Source organism: Anoplophora glabripennis, unplaced genomic scaffold (assembly GCF_000390285.2).
Source record: "Anoplophora glabripennis isolate ALB-LARVAE unplaced genomic scaffold, Agla_2.0 scaffold243, whole genome shotgun sequence".
NCBI lineage: Eukaryota > Metazoa > Arthropoda > Insecta > Coleoptera > Cerambycidae > Anoplophora > Anoplophora glabripennis.
In genome coordinates, this window is record NW_019416329.1 from 526,527 (window position 1) to 541,682 (window position 15,156).

A 15,156-nucleotide genomic window follows, 5' to 3' on the forward strand; every position below is an offset into this window, starting at 1 on the left:
TTCTCAATAATTTTTTAGAATGGGGGTTGAATTGAGAAAATTTGCGTCAGGGTAAAAGCTCTTAGAGCTAGTGCATTCGTACGGCGTAGTAAAATATAACTTTCAAATAAATATCTTTAATTAAAATGAGAAACGCCACATAATTTTTACATTTGTGAAAATATTTGGAAAATGAAAATTTTTTATTCTTTCCAGAACAGTTATTTTTGTACGGCGTAAGGTTTTTAAGTCTTATTTTTCTAATATCTGTCTTGGGTCGAAATGCCGTCAATTTATATTTAATTAATTTACCCGGTCCAAAGTTGGAAAGTTTGATTTTCCGTTGACAGCCCATGTGCCACGGAGAATTAACGGCATAGTCCTCAAATGTTTTCTTTTAGGTTGTAGTATTTAAGTCATAGACTCTTACGGTGCCTAAAATGATTAGGAAAATTTTCCTATCCGGCTCTTTGTCGATTAGGACCACATGAGATTCCTATATCTAAACTATTTGTTTGAACATTCAAAATTGCAGGTCAATAATAAATTTTCTAAAATATCTGGACAATATTTATTTAAACACAGAAAAAGTATTTTGTGATTTCATAATTGTAAGATTTTCGGGTAAATCAAGGAAACAAGTCGGAATATTTTACTATTACTTTATTTGCCCACAATAACAATCTGCTTTCTTTTGTATACAAAGAACAAAAGTGTTAGACCAATTCAGCACGGCGCTCTTATCACAGATAGAAGACATAAAAAACCCGACAAATAAACGGACAAGAAATCATCGCTATGATTCTAACTAAAAGCATTCAAACCATGCTAGATGCATTATTCTTGCATATATAACAATAATGAATGCAAATATTGCAACCCTTAGGCCTTAAATGAATCCAACACAAAATTTAATGTTACATTTGACAAGTGCCTCAACTGGAACGAGCACTGTGTTCAGTTAACTTTAAATTGAATTCAGTATGTTTCCTGGAGAGAAATACAGACTATTGTAATAAGTTTGTGTATTTACTTGTATATCATTTCAATGTTCAAATATATGCGAACATTTATAATGTGTCAACTTTTCAAATCCGATTTTTTATTTTAAAAACAAAAATATTTTCATTTACCTCTTGTGAAGATGTAATATACAACACACTTCTTTACTTGTAAGTTGGGCTGATAGACCAACGCAGTGTATTCAGTAGCACTTTGACATGAATTCAAATATTTGTCCAATCACTCAAATTGATGTAAAATATCGAAAACCCCTTTCTAGAGCAGTTTTCTGGACGTTAGAGTCACACACGAACTAATCCTAAATTTTTACTTTTCCTTTCGGTTTGGGGGTTTTAAATTCCTATTATACTATACTGGATACACTGGGTTGGACCACGATCGAGACCACGTTTGCAACAATTTAACAATTTTTTTATAATGTACAAGAGTTCTACGATATTTGTAACAATTTTTTTTATATGTTTCAGATCCAATAATGGATTCCTGGCTCTTCATGAAGTCCCCAGTACCAGTGATATCGATTCTAGTCGCGTATTTATATTTCGTTCTAAAATTAGGGCCACAGTTGATGGCAAACAGGCCGGCATTCAATTTGAAGGGTGTTATCATAGCTTACAATGCGTATCAAGTTTTATTTAGTTTATGGCTGTGTGGACAAGTATTTTACTTCAAATCGGTGATATTCCAGCTTTTCGGACAGTCCTGCAGGGGTGAATCAACCAATGGAGAAGTTAATACATTTGTAAGTAGTGATGTATATACATTTATAGATGTATGTAGATAGGTACCAAAGGACTGAAGTAAAATTGTTTGTAGCTGTTAGACTTATTTTATCTATTTCCTATATTATGTCTATACTTTGTGTTTACAAATTTTGCATAGAGAACAATAATTATGTTGTTTTTGTTACCTCTTGATAAAAATTTACCACATTGAATATATTTAGTACAGTACAGAAAATGTTCCTATGAATGCTGCATATTTTGTATTCGCTCATTTTTCAAAATTATAGACTTATTTTTCTAGGGCAGGATGTTAAGTTACAAAATGACGTACTAGATATACTTCTTGTCATAATTAATTCGCATATTGTGTCATAATCCCTTATTTGTAATTAATTATTACTAATATATTGGATAAATATTTATATACTTAGCACTTACCTTTTCCATTCATGATTAAAAATTACAAATCAGGCACTCAAAAAAAAAGACCAGACCCAAGAGACCCACATTAACATTTCCGAAGGAATTCGATGTGCTGAACACGTAGTCAAAAGTCATAGCATCTCGATGAATTTCGGAGAAAATTGGCACAAATATGGGACAAAACTGATTTTTTTCTAAATTTTGTCGAATTTTATCATTTTCTCAATATTTTGGGACGCTGAACACGATGCCATTAACAAAATTTACCAATGGCCTCCATATTTCTAATAAAATCCACTATTTGGGTGAAAACTGGCGCAAATATGGGTCAAAACTGATTTTTTCCTAAATTTTATCCAAAAATGTAATGTTATTTTCATAGGATTTTGAAGCGCTGAATACGATATCATTAGCGAAATTTACCACTAACGTCGATATTTCTCAGAAAATCCAAAATTAATGCTTTTTGCATACCTGAAAATTAAAAAAGTCATTACTTTTTTCATTTTCAGATATGTAAAACAAGCAAAATGATATAATATTAGGACAAAATTTAGGAAACAATCAGTTTTCACCAGTTTGGGCTAGTTTTCACCCAAGTAGTGGATTTTCTGAGAAATATCGAGATTATGGGTAAATTTTACTAATGGCGTGATATTCTGCGCCTTAAAATACCACGAAAATGATATATTTGAACAAAATTCAAGAAAAAAATCAGGTTTGACCCATATCTGGGCCAGTTTTCACCCAAAAATTTCACTTTTCTCCGAAATTTATCGGGAAATCATAAATTTTGACACCAGGATCATCTTTAGCGCATCTAATTTGTTTGGAAATGATATGTGGGTCTCTTAGGTTTGCACTTTTTTCTGTGCCTGTGTTATCAAACATGCATGCATGAATGAATGTCAAGATTTATTTAAATTCACTTAGAAATCTCAACTGCTAAAAGTTTCGCTATTTCTTATTTAACAACAGCACATTTTAGAAAGTGGATTGAGAAATCTGGTAAATACAGTGTAGAAGCGCTGTGACAAATATAATTTACTTTCTTTCCCTACGCACTGGATCGTTTTAACCAAAAATACTAAAAGCAAATACATACTTTTTGCTACATTTTAACTTAATTTATTTTTCAGATGGCGTCGTGCGTGTGGTGGTACTTCATTTCGAAAATAGTTGAACTATTGGATACAGTATTTTTTGTGCTGAGGAAAAAACAGTCACAAGTCACATTCCTTCACGTGTACCATCACGGAATCATGATGTTATTTACTTGGATTTACCTCAAATTCTTATCAGGTAATATTGGAATATTTCACAAACAAATAACCTTACATTACTCTGTGAAAAAATCTAAATAATTTAATTCTGTCAGATTTGAAATGTGGTCAAAGGAGTTCAGTTGCAAATTCTTGCATAATACCATTAGGTATACTTGATGATCCGGAGCTACAACGACATCAACAATTTTTTTTAACAGAATGTCGTTTTCATGCCATCTTCTAAAATATCCATTAACGAGCTTTCTTAATGAACTTACATATTGTCAACACGTATTTAATTTTGCATTTTTAAAAATAAGAAATATATTTGAATTGTTAATTTAATAAATACTTATTTCGCGCGTACTGTATATAGGGTGTTTTATTGGCAAAACAACTCTTACAATATTCGGCTTACAATTCGTTCATTCACATTATGTTAATGGAAACCGTAGTTAAAAAGAGAATATTTTATCTCAAAAAGTAAAACATGACCTACTGTCATTTCTTATTTTTCTAAACAGACGAGACATAATCTGCTGTCATCTTTGTATATACATATACAGGCTGTTACAAATTCGCTTCTTGGAAACGGTAAGAGGTACGAAGTAGCTTAAATGGGGGCAAAGTTGCGCAATCAGGGGACCAACATTATGCCTCTAAAACAAGGTTAACATGATTAGTTTTCGAAATATTTGAAAAAGAGCGAAATTTTGGAAATCCGGAGGTGATATTGAAAAAAGAAGAACACTTTCTCATGGCCACTTTTTGCCCTCTATCGAATGGCATAATCAATTTTTATATGTAACGTTTCGTCTTTCTAGAAATTTTATTATATTTTTTGCAAGTCTTCATGACGCCCAAAATTGTACTGCCTCAGCCCGAACCACACGTTTTGTCTCGAAAAAATCATCTTCAGTGTATTCGTTCCAAATTTATCTAAACTTTTTATTTAGATTTCTTTGTTTAGTGAATTATTGTACACTGTATCTATCGTTAGACCCTGTGAAATCCAGGGCAAAAAGTGGCCATGAGAAAGTGTTCTTCTTATTTAAATATCACCTCAAAAAAGGCTGAAATGAAACAAAAACGGATTTCCAAAATTTCGGTTTTTTCAAATATTTCGAAAACTTATCGTGTTAGCCTTGATTTTTTAGAGGCATAATGTTGGTCCCCTGATTACGCAACTTTGCCCCCATTTAAGCTACTTCGTATCTCTTACCGTTTCCAAGATCCCTATAGAGAGAAGCGCATTTGTAACAGCCTATATAGCAGATTTATATTGTCGATGGAATAAATAGAAACATTTTTACTGATGATATTACCCCACAATATAACCCTTAGGGTTAAGATCATTCGTGAGCTAAATCAGCGTATAGCTTACGGATGGGAACTAATAAATTCCAAATTAGTCTACCTGGGGAAGTCTGAATACTTTTAACTATTTCCTAGATATTGTGGGTGAAATTTAATATTGGACAAGATTGTGTCCACAAAGACTACGTTGGTTGAAAACCACTAGGTTTTCAATATCATTAATTAAATAGTGTATTACACCTTATGAGATACAAGTCATACTTCATACGTCAATGGACAAATATGACTTCCGATTAAACAAAGGTAACTTCATTGTATGTCGAAAACAGTTAGTTAAGTATAAAAAAATATGTACGTCACTGAATTCTTCACAAACAACGTATAAATTAAAATGTCACCGCTTTAGAAAAAATCAAATTGTAACCACTGCAGCAGTCACCCAAAATATAAATATTTTGATTTTTTGACCAAAACTTTAAATCATATCGAAAATAAATTATAACATGAAGATTTGTCTCAAAAAAGTGGCCATCGGTCCCAAAAATCGCAAATTTCGATCTTTAATAATAACAGAGATATCCTAGCATGTCATCGAAAATACAAAAGTTAATAATAATGAATAACGTGCCTACTAAAAAAAAGAAGATATTTAAATTGGGTGTACAATTACCTAAATAAATAATCAAGTTTTCTGTCAATTTATGTCTCATCAATGCAGTTTAATAAATGTTACACTTGATTATATGTTAAGTAAAACAGCAAATAAAATTAATTACGAAATAGTGTAAAGGTGAAATGAAATATTTGAAAAACATGGAATATATTAACTTTTATATAACTGCAAATGCGTTTACAAAGTTGAAGAACAATTCGATATATTATGCGAATCAATTGTAATCTTGAATTTACATTTGAATGAACAATTTTGCGTAATTCATAATATCCAAGTAAATTTTAATCCTGTATTTGCATGTACGTAACATATAATGTATTTTATACATTAAATCAACTAACTTCCTTTCTTTATTATTCATAGATAAGTTGTATGCACCAAATGATCGCTAAAAATCTTCTTGAAATGTATCTTAAAACAAATAAAATTTGAAATAATCTTTTCTTGCAGAATTTCTCTTCAGACCTGTGATAAATGTAATATATTTCTATTTTCAGATGAACAGGGTCTCTTCATAGGTTTCCTAAACTCATTTGTGCATGTTATCATGTACTCTTACTATTTGATAGCAGCACTGGGTCCCCAATATCAGAAATACCTTTGGTGGAAGAAATATATGACATGGATTCAACTGGTATGTGTTACATAGCATTGTATTTGATTTTCTTCCATTTTCAAGTAAACGTTACTTTGAACAATTCTTATCTATTTGTTACAAATGATCTTTTAGTTCAGTAAACTAAGCATTTCCTTATTAATGACGCACTAAAAATATAATTTCGAATAAATTCACGTTGTTAAATACACAGGCACACACACAAAAAGAAATCATGAATCAGAGGGTAGACCCCACTACTCTTAGGTTTTTGGGGTCATTAAAATCGAATATAACCATAAAAAATGATTTCAATTGCCTGTTTTCCCACTAGCACTTATTTTTTTTGGGACGCTAAAACCGAATAATGATTTATGTCCTAATCATAACCGTTTATTTTGCCTTTTGATATTTTGAATTTGACACCTTATTCTACACAAGATATTTTAAGCAAGAGAGTTCGATATCATAGAAAGAGGTAAATGCCGAATCGTGAGAGGCAAGGGGACTCACGTTAATCAAGCATCATGATTCGTGAGAGGCAAGGGGACTCACGTTAATCAAGCACCCCAAACGGAACAGAAACCTACCACCTCCACGCCGTTTTCCTGGATTGCTCTAAGAGTAGAACCAAATCATAAATACATCTAAGAGCTGATACTTCTGATCGGTGAAGTATTGGAGGTACTCTAAAACTTGTCTAATTAACCGGTAATGAACTTTGCATTGTTGGAATTTTGAGCGTTGAGCCCATGAAAACTTCGGTTCTCCTCTTTTTTCCGAAAACGTTAGCGCAATTTACCAAGAGTCAACCTTCATATGGATCCTGCTGGTTCTATCAAATGATTGTAAGGGAGTGTAAGGGGGTAATCGAGTAAGTAAGTGGATATAATTTTTTATAGTCATTTTCGGTTTCAGCGTCCCAAAAAAATATAAAAATACGCATACATCTTAATTATGTACGAAAATTTAAAATTTAACCCCCGTCAGGGGGTGATAAGGGGGTGCTAGCGGGAAAACGGGCAATTGAAATCGTTTTTTATGGTCATATTCGGTTTCAACGACCCCAAAAATCTAAGAATAGTAGGGTCTACCCTCAGGTTCATGATTTTTTTTCTGTGTGCCTGTAATATTAGTATATTGTGCAATAAGTGCAGTGGTAAGCTCCGATGGGATCCCCAGATTTTTATTCAGTTTAGATTGACATATATAACTGTCGTTTAAATGTCACTTTTTAAAAATAGTATTGTGTATTTAAATTTTTATTACTCATGACGGATAAGTCTTCTTCTTCTTTTCGCATGTTTTTTTGATCGGTACTAGCTGTTTGCCCACTCTATTTCTACATTTAAATGACAGTTATTTATGTCAACTTAAACAGAATAAAAATTTTTGGACCCCACCGGGGCTTTGCCCTTGTAAGATTTCTTTGCATTCGTAATAAAAAATAGTATGTGCAATTCGTGCGGTTGTCTACGAGGGTGGTCTGAAAAGTTTCCTATCTCAACATGAAGATGGCAGCACTCGTAAATAAAAGCTAGTGAATTTCGTTGTTCATCTGTTGACAGTTACTCACCAAAGTTTCAGCCATTTTGGACGCGCAGTTGTTATATAACAGTCGTTTGAGTGAGTTGATGTGAGTGTTTTTATGAAAATGGACAAAATCGAGTATCGAGCTGTCATTAAATATTTGTTTTTGAAAGGCAATACGCCTACGCAAATCAAAGATGAGTTGGATTCTGTGTATGGGGACTCTGCACCATCATTTACCACAGTGAAATTTTGGGCAGCTGAATTTAAACGTGGCCGTAAGAGCTTGGGAGACGATGAACGTTCGGGACGTCCAAAAACTGCAACTACCGACGAAAACATCGCCAAAGTTCACCAAATGGTGCTAGACGACCGCCGAATTAAAGTGAGAGAGATAGCAGAGGTTATGAACATGTCAAAAGAACGTGTTTGTCACATATTAAATCAACATTTAAACATGAGAAAGCTGTCCGCGCGTTGGGTGCCGCGTTTGCTCACGTTAGACCAAAAACGTGTTCGAATGAACATTTCCAACGCTCTGTTGGCGCAGTTTAGGCGCAATAAATCCGAGTTTTGGCGCCGATTAATTACTGTAGATGAAACTTGGATACACCATTATACGCCCGAAACAAAAATACAGTCCAAACAGTGGACTGCAAAGGGGGAACCGGCTCCAAAAAAAGCAAAAACTGTTTTTTCGGCTGGGAAAGTGATGGCGACTGTTTTTTGGGATAGTCATGGAGTTATTTTAATCGATTATCTTCAAAAAGGAAAAACCATTACAGGAGCATACTACGCATCATTACTTGACAAGCTGAAGGCAGAACTTGCGGAAAAACGGCCACATTTGCAGAAAAAGAAAATCCTGTTTCACCAAGACAACGCACCGTCTCACACCTCAGCGGTTGCCATGGCGAAAATCCACGAATTACGGTTTGAACTGCTTGACCATCCGCCTTACTCACCAGATCCAGCCCCAAGCGACTTCTTTTTGTTCCCTCATCTAAAAATTGCGCTCGGAGGCCAGAGATTTTCGTCAAATGAAGAGGCAATCACCTTCGTGAACAACTATTTTGCAGAGAAAAACGCCGAGTACTATTTGGACGGGTTACAGAGATGGGAGCATCGCTGGGAGAAGCGTGTATTGTTACAAGGAAAATGTCTTGTATCCTTGTTAGGTCGGAAACTTTTCAGACCACCCTCGTATTGCCCTCTTGAGCGGATGAGTGCACGAACGAAGTGAGTGCACTCAACTCCGCTCTCGTGGGCAATAGACAATTTACCGCACTTATTGCACAATATACTATTTGTGTGTTTTATTGTCAAATTCTGACAGAAACTAATAATGTTTTACCTAAGTATATTATTTTTCTGCTTTATTTATTAAATTGAATATGTAACATGAAATATCAAATTATAAACTATATCAGAAGTTACGTATACAATGTGTCCCAAAAATATGGAAACAGCACAATAACTTTCGAAAAATGCATTTTGAGGAAAAATGATGCAGACAAAAGATTGAGGATTTTTCCCTGGCTATTCAATGGTGACACTAGGTTTGACCTTGACCTTGACCTTCAAGGTTATTTCAAGGTCAAGTTAATGTTTTCAAGTGGGATGCCCTACTTTGGACCCCGGAAATGAAAAGAGCGGAAAATGTTACGTTCAGATATGTCCGTGACCATTTTCTGAATTTGACGTCTGATGGTCATTAAAGGTCAAATCAAGGTCACGCATGGTTTGGCGCGCTGTCTTAAAAACAACGGATTGCAAATAAATGACCATAACTAACGTTGTAGGATTTTTCCCTGGCTATCTGACGGTGACCCTTGATTTGACCGTGACCTTCATCTTCAACAACCGCACTATATCAATTTTGGCAAAAATCGGTTGATTTTTGAAATCGCGTCCGCCATCTTGGACTAAAATTCCTCAAAAACAGATTTCAGATTCGTAGTCAGCCATCCCAAAAAACCCCCTAACCAAATTTGGCGTAAATCGGTTAATTTTTTGGAACCGCGTCCGCCATCTTGGATTAAAATTCCTCAAAAACAGATTTCAGATTCGTAGTCAGCGACCCCAAAACCCCCCCTATACCAAATTTGGCGTAAATCGGTTAATGTTTTGGAATCGCGTCCGCCATCTTGGAAAATGGTCAGACATATCTGAACGTAAAATTTTCCGCTCTTTTAATTTCCGGGGTCAAAAGTAGGGCAACCCTTTTGAAAAAATTACCTTGACCTTGAAATACCCTTGAAGGTCAAGGTCAAGGTCAAATCTAGGGTCACCATTGAATAGCCAGGGAAAAATCCTAAATCTTTTGTCTGAATCATTTTTCCTCAAATTGCATTTTTCGAAAGTTATTGTGCTGTTTCCATACTTTTGGGACACGTTGTAGTATATAAAAATTAGATATGAAAGTTTACGTAGGTATATAAAAAAAATAGGTTATACAATAGAAGCCAAAAATATTTTAAATATTACTTGACATATTACATAATTACATTTTTTTAATATTTTTCAATTAAAATTTGAACAATTTCTACAGCTAATTCACTTTTATCATTATAAAACAGGATACTTTGTACATAATTCAGTTTTTCACATACTTCACCCATATCGTTAATGTTAACTATAACAGCCGCTATAATTAATTATTTCACTAATTTTTCCTTGAACACTAAACTTGAAATTTTTTATCAAAACATTGCATTTAAAAGATACATAATATGACATCATGTATTACAGAAAAAAACTTAACCAGTTCAATTTCATATTCAGTTAGTTGTGGTTAATAGGACATTTTTCCAGCCTGCCGATATCCGAACTGAACGATAATAAAACAAATTTTTCTTCATTTATCTTTAAAAGAACTACGGTGTTATGGCTGACAACGGGATGTGATGTTTGGAGGCAGAAAAACTATGTTCACATTTTCCAGAGTAACTTTGAAATGCGACGTAACATCCAAAAATAATATGGCATCTATTTTATTTCGTCTTTTAACCATGAAGTCATAGTCTCTATCATATACCTATTCGAAAAACAAATTGTTGATATAAAATCATTTAAAGCATCAAGAATTTACACTTCCATATGATTAACGGCTTTATTTTGTCACCTTTCATATTTGTGCGAAATAAAACTGTTAATTTTTGGGTCGTAGTTTTTTACCTACATATTTATTTATCTCTTTTTAGAGCAAATGGTCATTCCAAGGTTAAATTACGATTTCCTCAGCATTGTACACATTTTGTGGTAAATAGTAGTCCAATATTATTTGTAGCTTTGTTTTCCAGGATTAAACATTGTCAATGTCAACATCAGCAAACTGTTTTAAAATATATTTGATCAAATTTTTTTAACCGTACATTTCAGGCTGTAAAACTCATTTTTATTTTTCGCAAGTTTCAAATCTGTTTCTCAGAAATGCCCTTTCATAGATGATTTCATTTATAAAACTCTAGAGGGCGAAAGAATATATTTCATCAAAATAGTGAGACTGGTAGGTATTGAGATAAAATTGCAGATATATTTCCAGGAAAACTTTCGTGGAAATAATCATGACCTTTTAAAAGGGTCTCGCTGTTAAATAGGGCATTAATAAGTATAACTGTTTTGAGAATTTGAGAACGGGACGGTTTTGAAGGTGACCACATTTAAAAGGTGGCCGAAAATAGAAATTTTGTTGTACCGACTCACAAACTTTCTCTTTGAGATAAATCTGACGAGGCGTCATTAGTTTCTCAATTATTTCTTCTCTGCTAAGAAGAAAGACTCCGAAATATATACTCATTTACACAAATATCAATTATAAAATGGGACAAAAAATACTTATTCTATTAACATCGTGTTATTATTTCTATTCACTATAAGAAACAATTTGTTGTTATTTTATCCCTGAAAAAATAAATAATCTCACTGACCTTTCTTATTTGGTGGTGCATGAAATCCATCATTTTATCTAGTTTCTGTCACACACTTAACACAAATCTTATTGTTAGAACACGATTTACTTGACCGACGGTAAGACGCACACCTACACCCATAACACACACTTAGATCATTATCATACTAATAACAATATTCATTTTTTTTTAAACCAAAATAAATACCTACGTAAATTTATTGTATATTTGAATCAATTGGCACGACGCGACGCTACTAGTTTAATATATTCAAGGAAATATTCGGCAATAGCACAAAAAACTTGACGAAAAAGTAGATATAGAGAACAGCGGTTTTTGCTATTAAGTAGCATCGAGAAGCCAATTTTTTTTCTTATATGTATAATTACATTTCATATTTTTATAATTATAATGAATATAATTTTGAATAATAAGTATTGCTGTAACATTACAGTTTTATCCAAAAACCATTTATTCTATAAGTTGTTATACCTAGTCAATGATTCGATTAAATCTATTACAATGTATTTAAAGACTGTACATAGTGATTCAGGTTTAATCTGGATAACTTAAGGGATCAATAGAACAGGTTAAACTAATGTTCATTCATGATGTAAACTTATTTCCTAAAACGCATCGTTGCGGAGATAGAGGGCGTTGAAATAAAAAAATTTATCCCACTTTTCCCTCATAACTTTTAAACCACTTATCCCAGGTGAAATTCAGAACACAAACACTCCTTATGATCTTACATAAGCTTCTTAACTTTGAACCACCTACCACTCTTAGAAGTGTATTTTGTGTACCACTCCCCTCCTACATTATTTCAGAACTTCAAAAAATTAATTAATTTCAATTAAACAGCTGTATACCACTTTTGTCTCATTAATTTTGAAACTTGTTTATTATATCATGAATGAACATTATTTTAATCTGTTCTATTGATCCCTGAAATTATCTAGATTAAACCTGAATCACCCTGTATATCACAAATACTTGAACACGAAACTGTACGTATTTTGCAAATTTCAATTACTGAGACGGTACTAAAATCTGACCGTTTTTGAAGTTAAGTTATACTTAATTTGTTAAGGTATTGCCCCAAAAATTATAAACCGTACTTAGTAAAGTACATCTTTATACCGGCAACAGCGAAGAAATCTAATTACTTCTAGTAATTTTTGTTACTTTATGTTAGGTCCTTCAGTACTTTCCGTTTATCTTTAGTTCATATAATGGGCCCATCTTAAGATACAAGAATAAAAACCACTTTAAAAAATAAAAATTATTGATTTTGCATATAATCAATTCCAACTGATATTAACGATAATATCTGCAGGTAAATTTGTTTTGTAATACGAAATCTTGTGTAAAAATTAAATTGGTCCTCAGTATAGAAGTGGGAAACCCATAATCTACAATAAATAAATTTCTAAAATATCTTTAAATATGTCATTCATTCGAATATCCATTTTTGTATTTCTATTTTAAATTAAAAGTAGTACAAACTATGGGCACGATAACACACATACGTTTTAAGTACAGTCCCTACGATATTTGTTGAGATAGAATTCCAAGAAGACCCCACTTTCTTGGAATTAACCGCATTCGACACACAAGGTAGAAAGACATTGGCGGAAAATTCAAGACACGCCCCTGCCGCGGTAAATTGTTACAGTAGTTCCGATAACAGAACTTTATTGGCTATTTTATGTTGCCTCCGTTGCCATGACAACCGCCGTAAACAACGCTACGAAGTGAAGCCGAATGCAAACTGATTTCGATCCGCATCACTTGCTTATGCTATACGTTGTATGGTGCGAGGTTAATGTTCGCGTTCAACGAAGGCAATGTTTTTTTAGAAGGTGTTCACCGCGCAAATATTCTGTTTATTTCTGCGTATAAGACAAACAAACACAACACATTTTCAATGTAGAATTAATACCTAAATTATAAAATTTATATAAAATTAAAAATAATTTTAAGTTGCACAACCAAATGGAAATTTTAGGTGAAGCGGTGCGTCACTTGCGTCACCTGGCGAGCCGCCACTGACTTATTGTTAAGTAATGATTACGAACTGCGGTGCAAACAGGCATAAGACATTCTTAAATCCACGTCACACTAAATTATTTGACAAAACAGTTGAATTCAGAAAATATACGGTTTAAATAATGTAAATGCAAAGAAATTAGTTTTATTTTTTGTACACCAAATCTGACAAAGATCGTTTTAAAGAAAATATATACCTACAAATATCAATAGAAAATGGAACATTATATGATGTGTTCTATTTTAAACCATACAAATTTGGATCACAACTGAAACTACAAATTTCCACTACACCAGATTTAAAAAAAAAAATTTGTAGAAGTGAATAGTTTTCATAAAAATTATTAGAAAAATTATACCTATATAAAAATCAAAATGAAGAACATTGAAAAGTGACACTGATTGCGTTCATTTACGTAGGATTCTTTAATGAAGTCCAAGGGCTTCCGCAAGTGGAGGCAGGACAATGCTGACCTCCCCTGACTTTTGATCCAATGCACAAACGCGCCTCGAATTAGAACCATTTACCAATTTTTATTAGCTATATATTTCAATATTGTATGTTCCCTTGACCTCCACTAACCTTCGGCAAATTTTCACCCCCAAATAAAAATATTTAATAGACTATAATTTTTTTCATTACTTACTACACTGTTGCCCCTCTGTTAAATTTTGCACCTTCCACGCATGAATAAAATCACGAACAGTACCTGCTTTCTAGGTGTCAAATAATTATAAAACTTATCCTTTGACTGATGTTATTGGCGTAAAACCTCATTAATTCAAAAATTGTAAAATTAACACGAAATTAGGTTAAATTTTATTTTGCAATGTCTTTAGTACTCATACAGATCGACACAAATAAGTTTGCATCTGAGATAGCTCCACAGATAGCTGCTATCCCAAATCATTGCACCTACCTTTTATTCCTTCTGAATCAATGCACTTTCTTAATCTCGCGAGTCAGAAACGTAAACTTATTTCTATCTATTTGTACTTTTGTGTTTTAGTTTCTTTCACCAATTTTCACAGTTACTTATTTTACTAATAATGAAATTGCATTTACTTGCAGACACAATTTTGCATAATGCTGGTATATCTGTTCTCCATTCCAATGATGGGCTGCAAACTGTCCAAATCAGTGACCTTCTTCTTCGCGGGCAACGTTGCTATATTCCTATACCTCTTCGCTGATTTCTACCGGAAGGCCTACACCAAGAAAAGTAAAAACGCCTCATCTATTCCAAATGGATGTGTAAAAGCGAGTAAATTGGAATAACGATGGAGAATTTTAATTTATTTTTAACTAATTTATAAATATTGTACATACACAGTAAGGATTGTTGTGACTATTGTAAGTTTTTTATTTGTTTAACGTGGTGTATTCAAATAAATACGATTAAATTTTAAGGTTGTTGTTTGATTGATAATTGCATATCTGCTATAAAGCCAGATACAAAACTTATCTTGTTTCTGCAATATTTTTTATTTTGCTGGAGCTCCGCAATGAATAATAGGGTAGATACAACACATTCTTTATCTATGTTATTAATCTAAAAATAAGCTTTTTATGTTTTTCATTGGTAAGTATGTAATTTTTATTATTGGCATTCTGTTACTGTTTACAATCTTAAATTACTTTCTGAAAGTTTATTTGTCATTT

General features: G+C 33.0%; 1 protein-coding gene across 1 annotated transcript in view; it reads left to right on the forward strand.

Moving 5' to 3' along the window:
• Positions 1–14,903, forward strand: part of LOC108908000 (elongation of very long chain fatty acids protein AAEL008004) — a 47,478-nt gene extending 32,575 nt beyond the window's left edge. The window contains exons 3-6 of the mRNA XM_018711890.1: positions 1,470–1,744; positions 3,290–3,452; positions 5,903–6,039; positions 14,566–14,903. Of these exons, the coding sequence (XP_018567406.1) occupies positions 1,470–1,744; positions 3,290–3,452; positions 5,903–6,039; positions 14,566–14,772 (782 nt within the window). The 3' untranslated portion in view covers positions 14,773–14,903. The remainder of the gene's footprint in view (positions 1–1,469; positions 1,745–3,289; positions 3,453–5,902; positions 6,040–14,565) is intronic.
• The last annotated feature ends 253 nt before the right edge of the window (positions 14,904–15,156 follow it).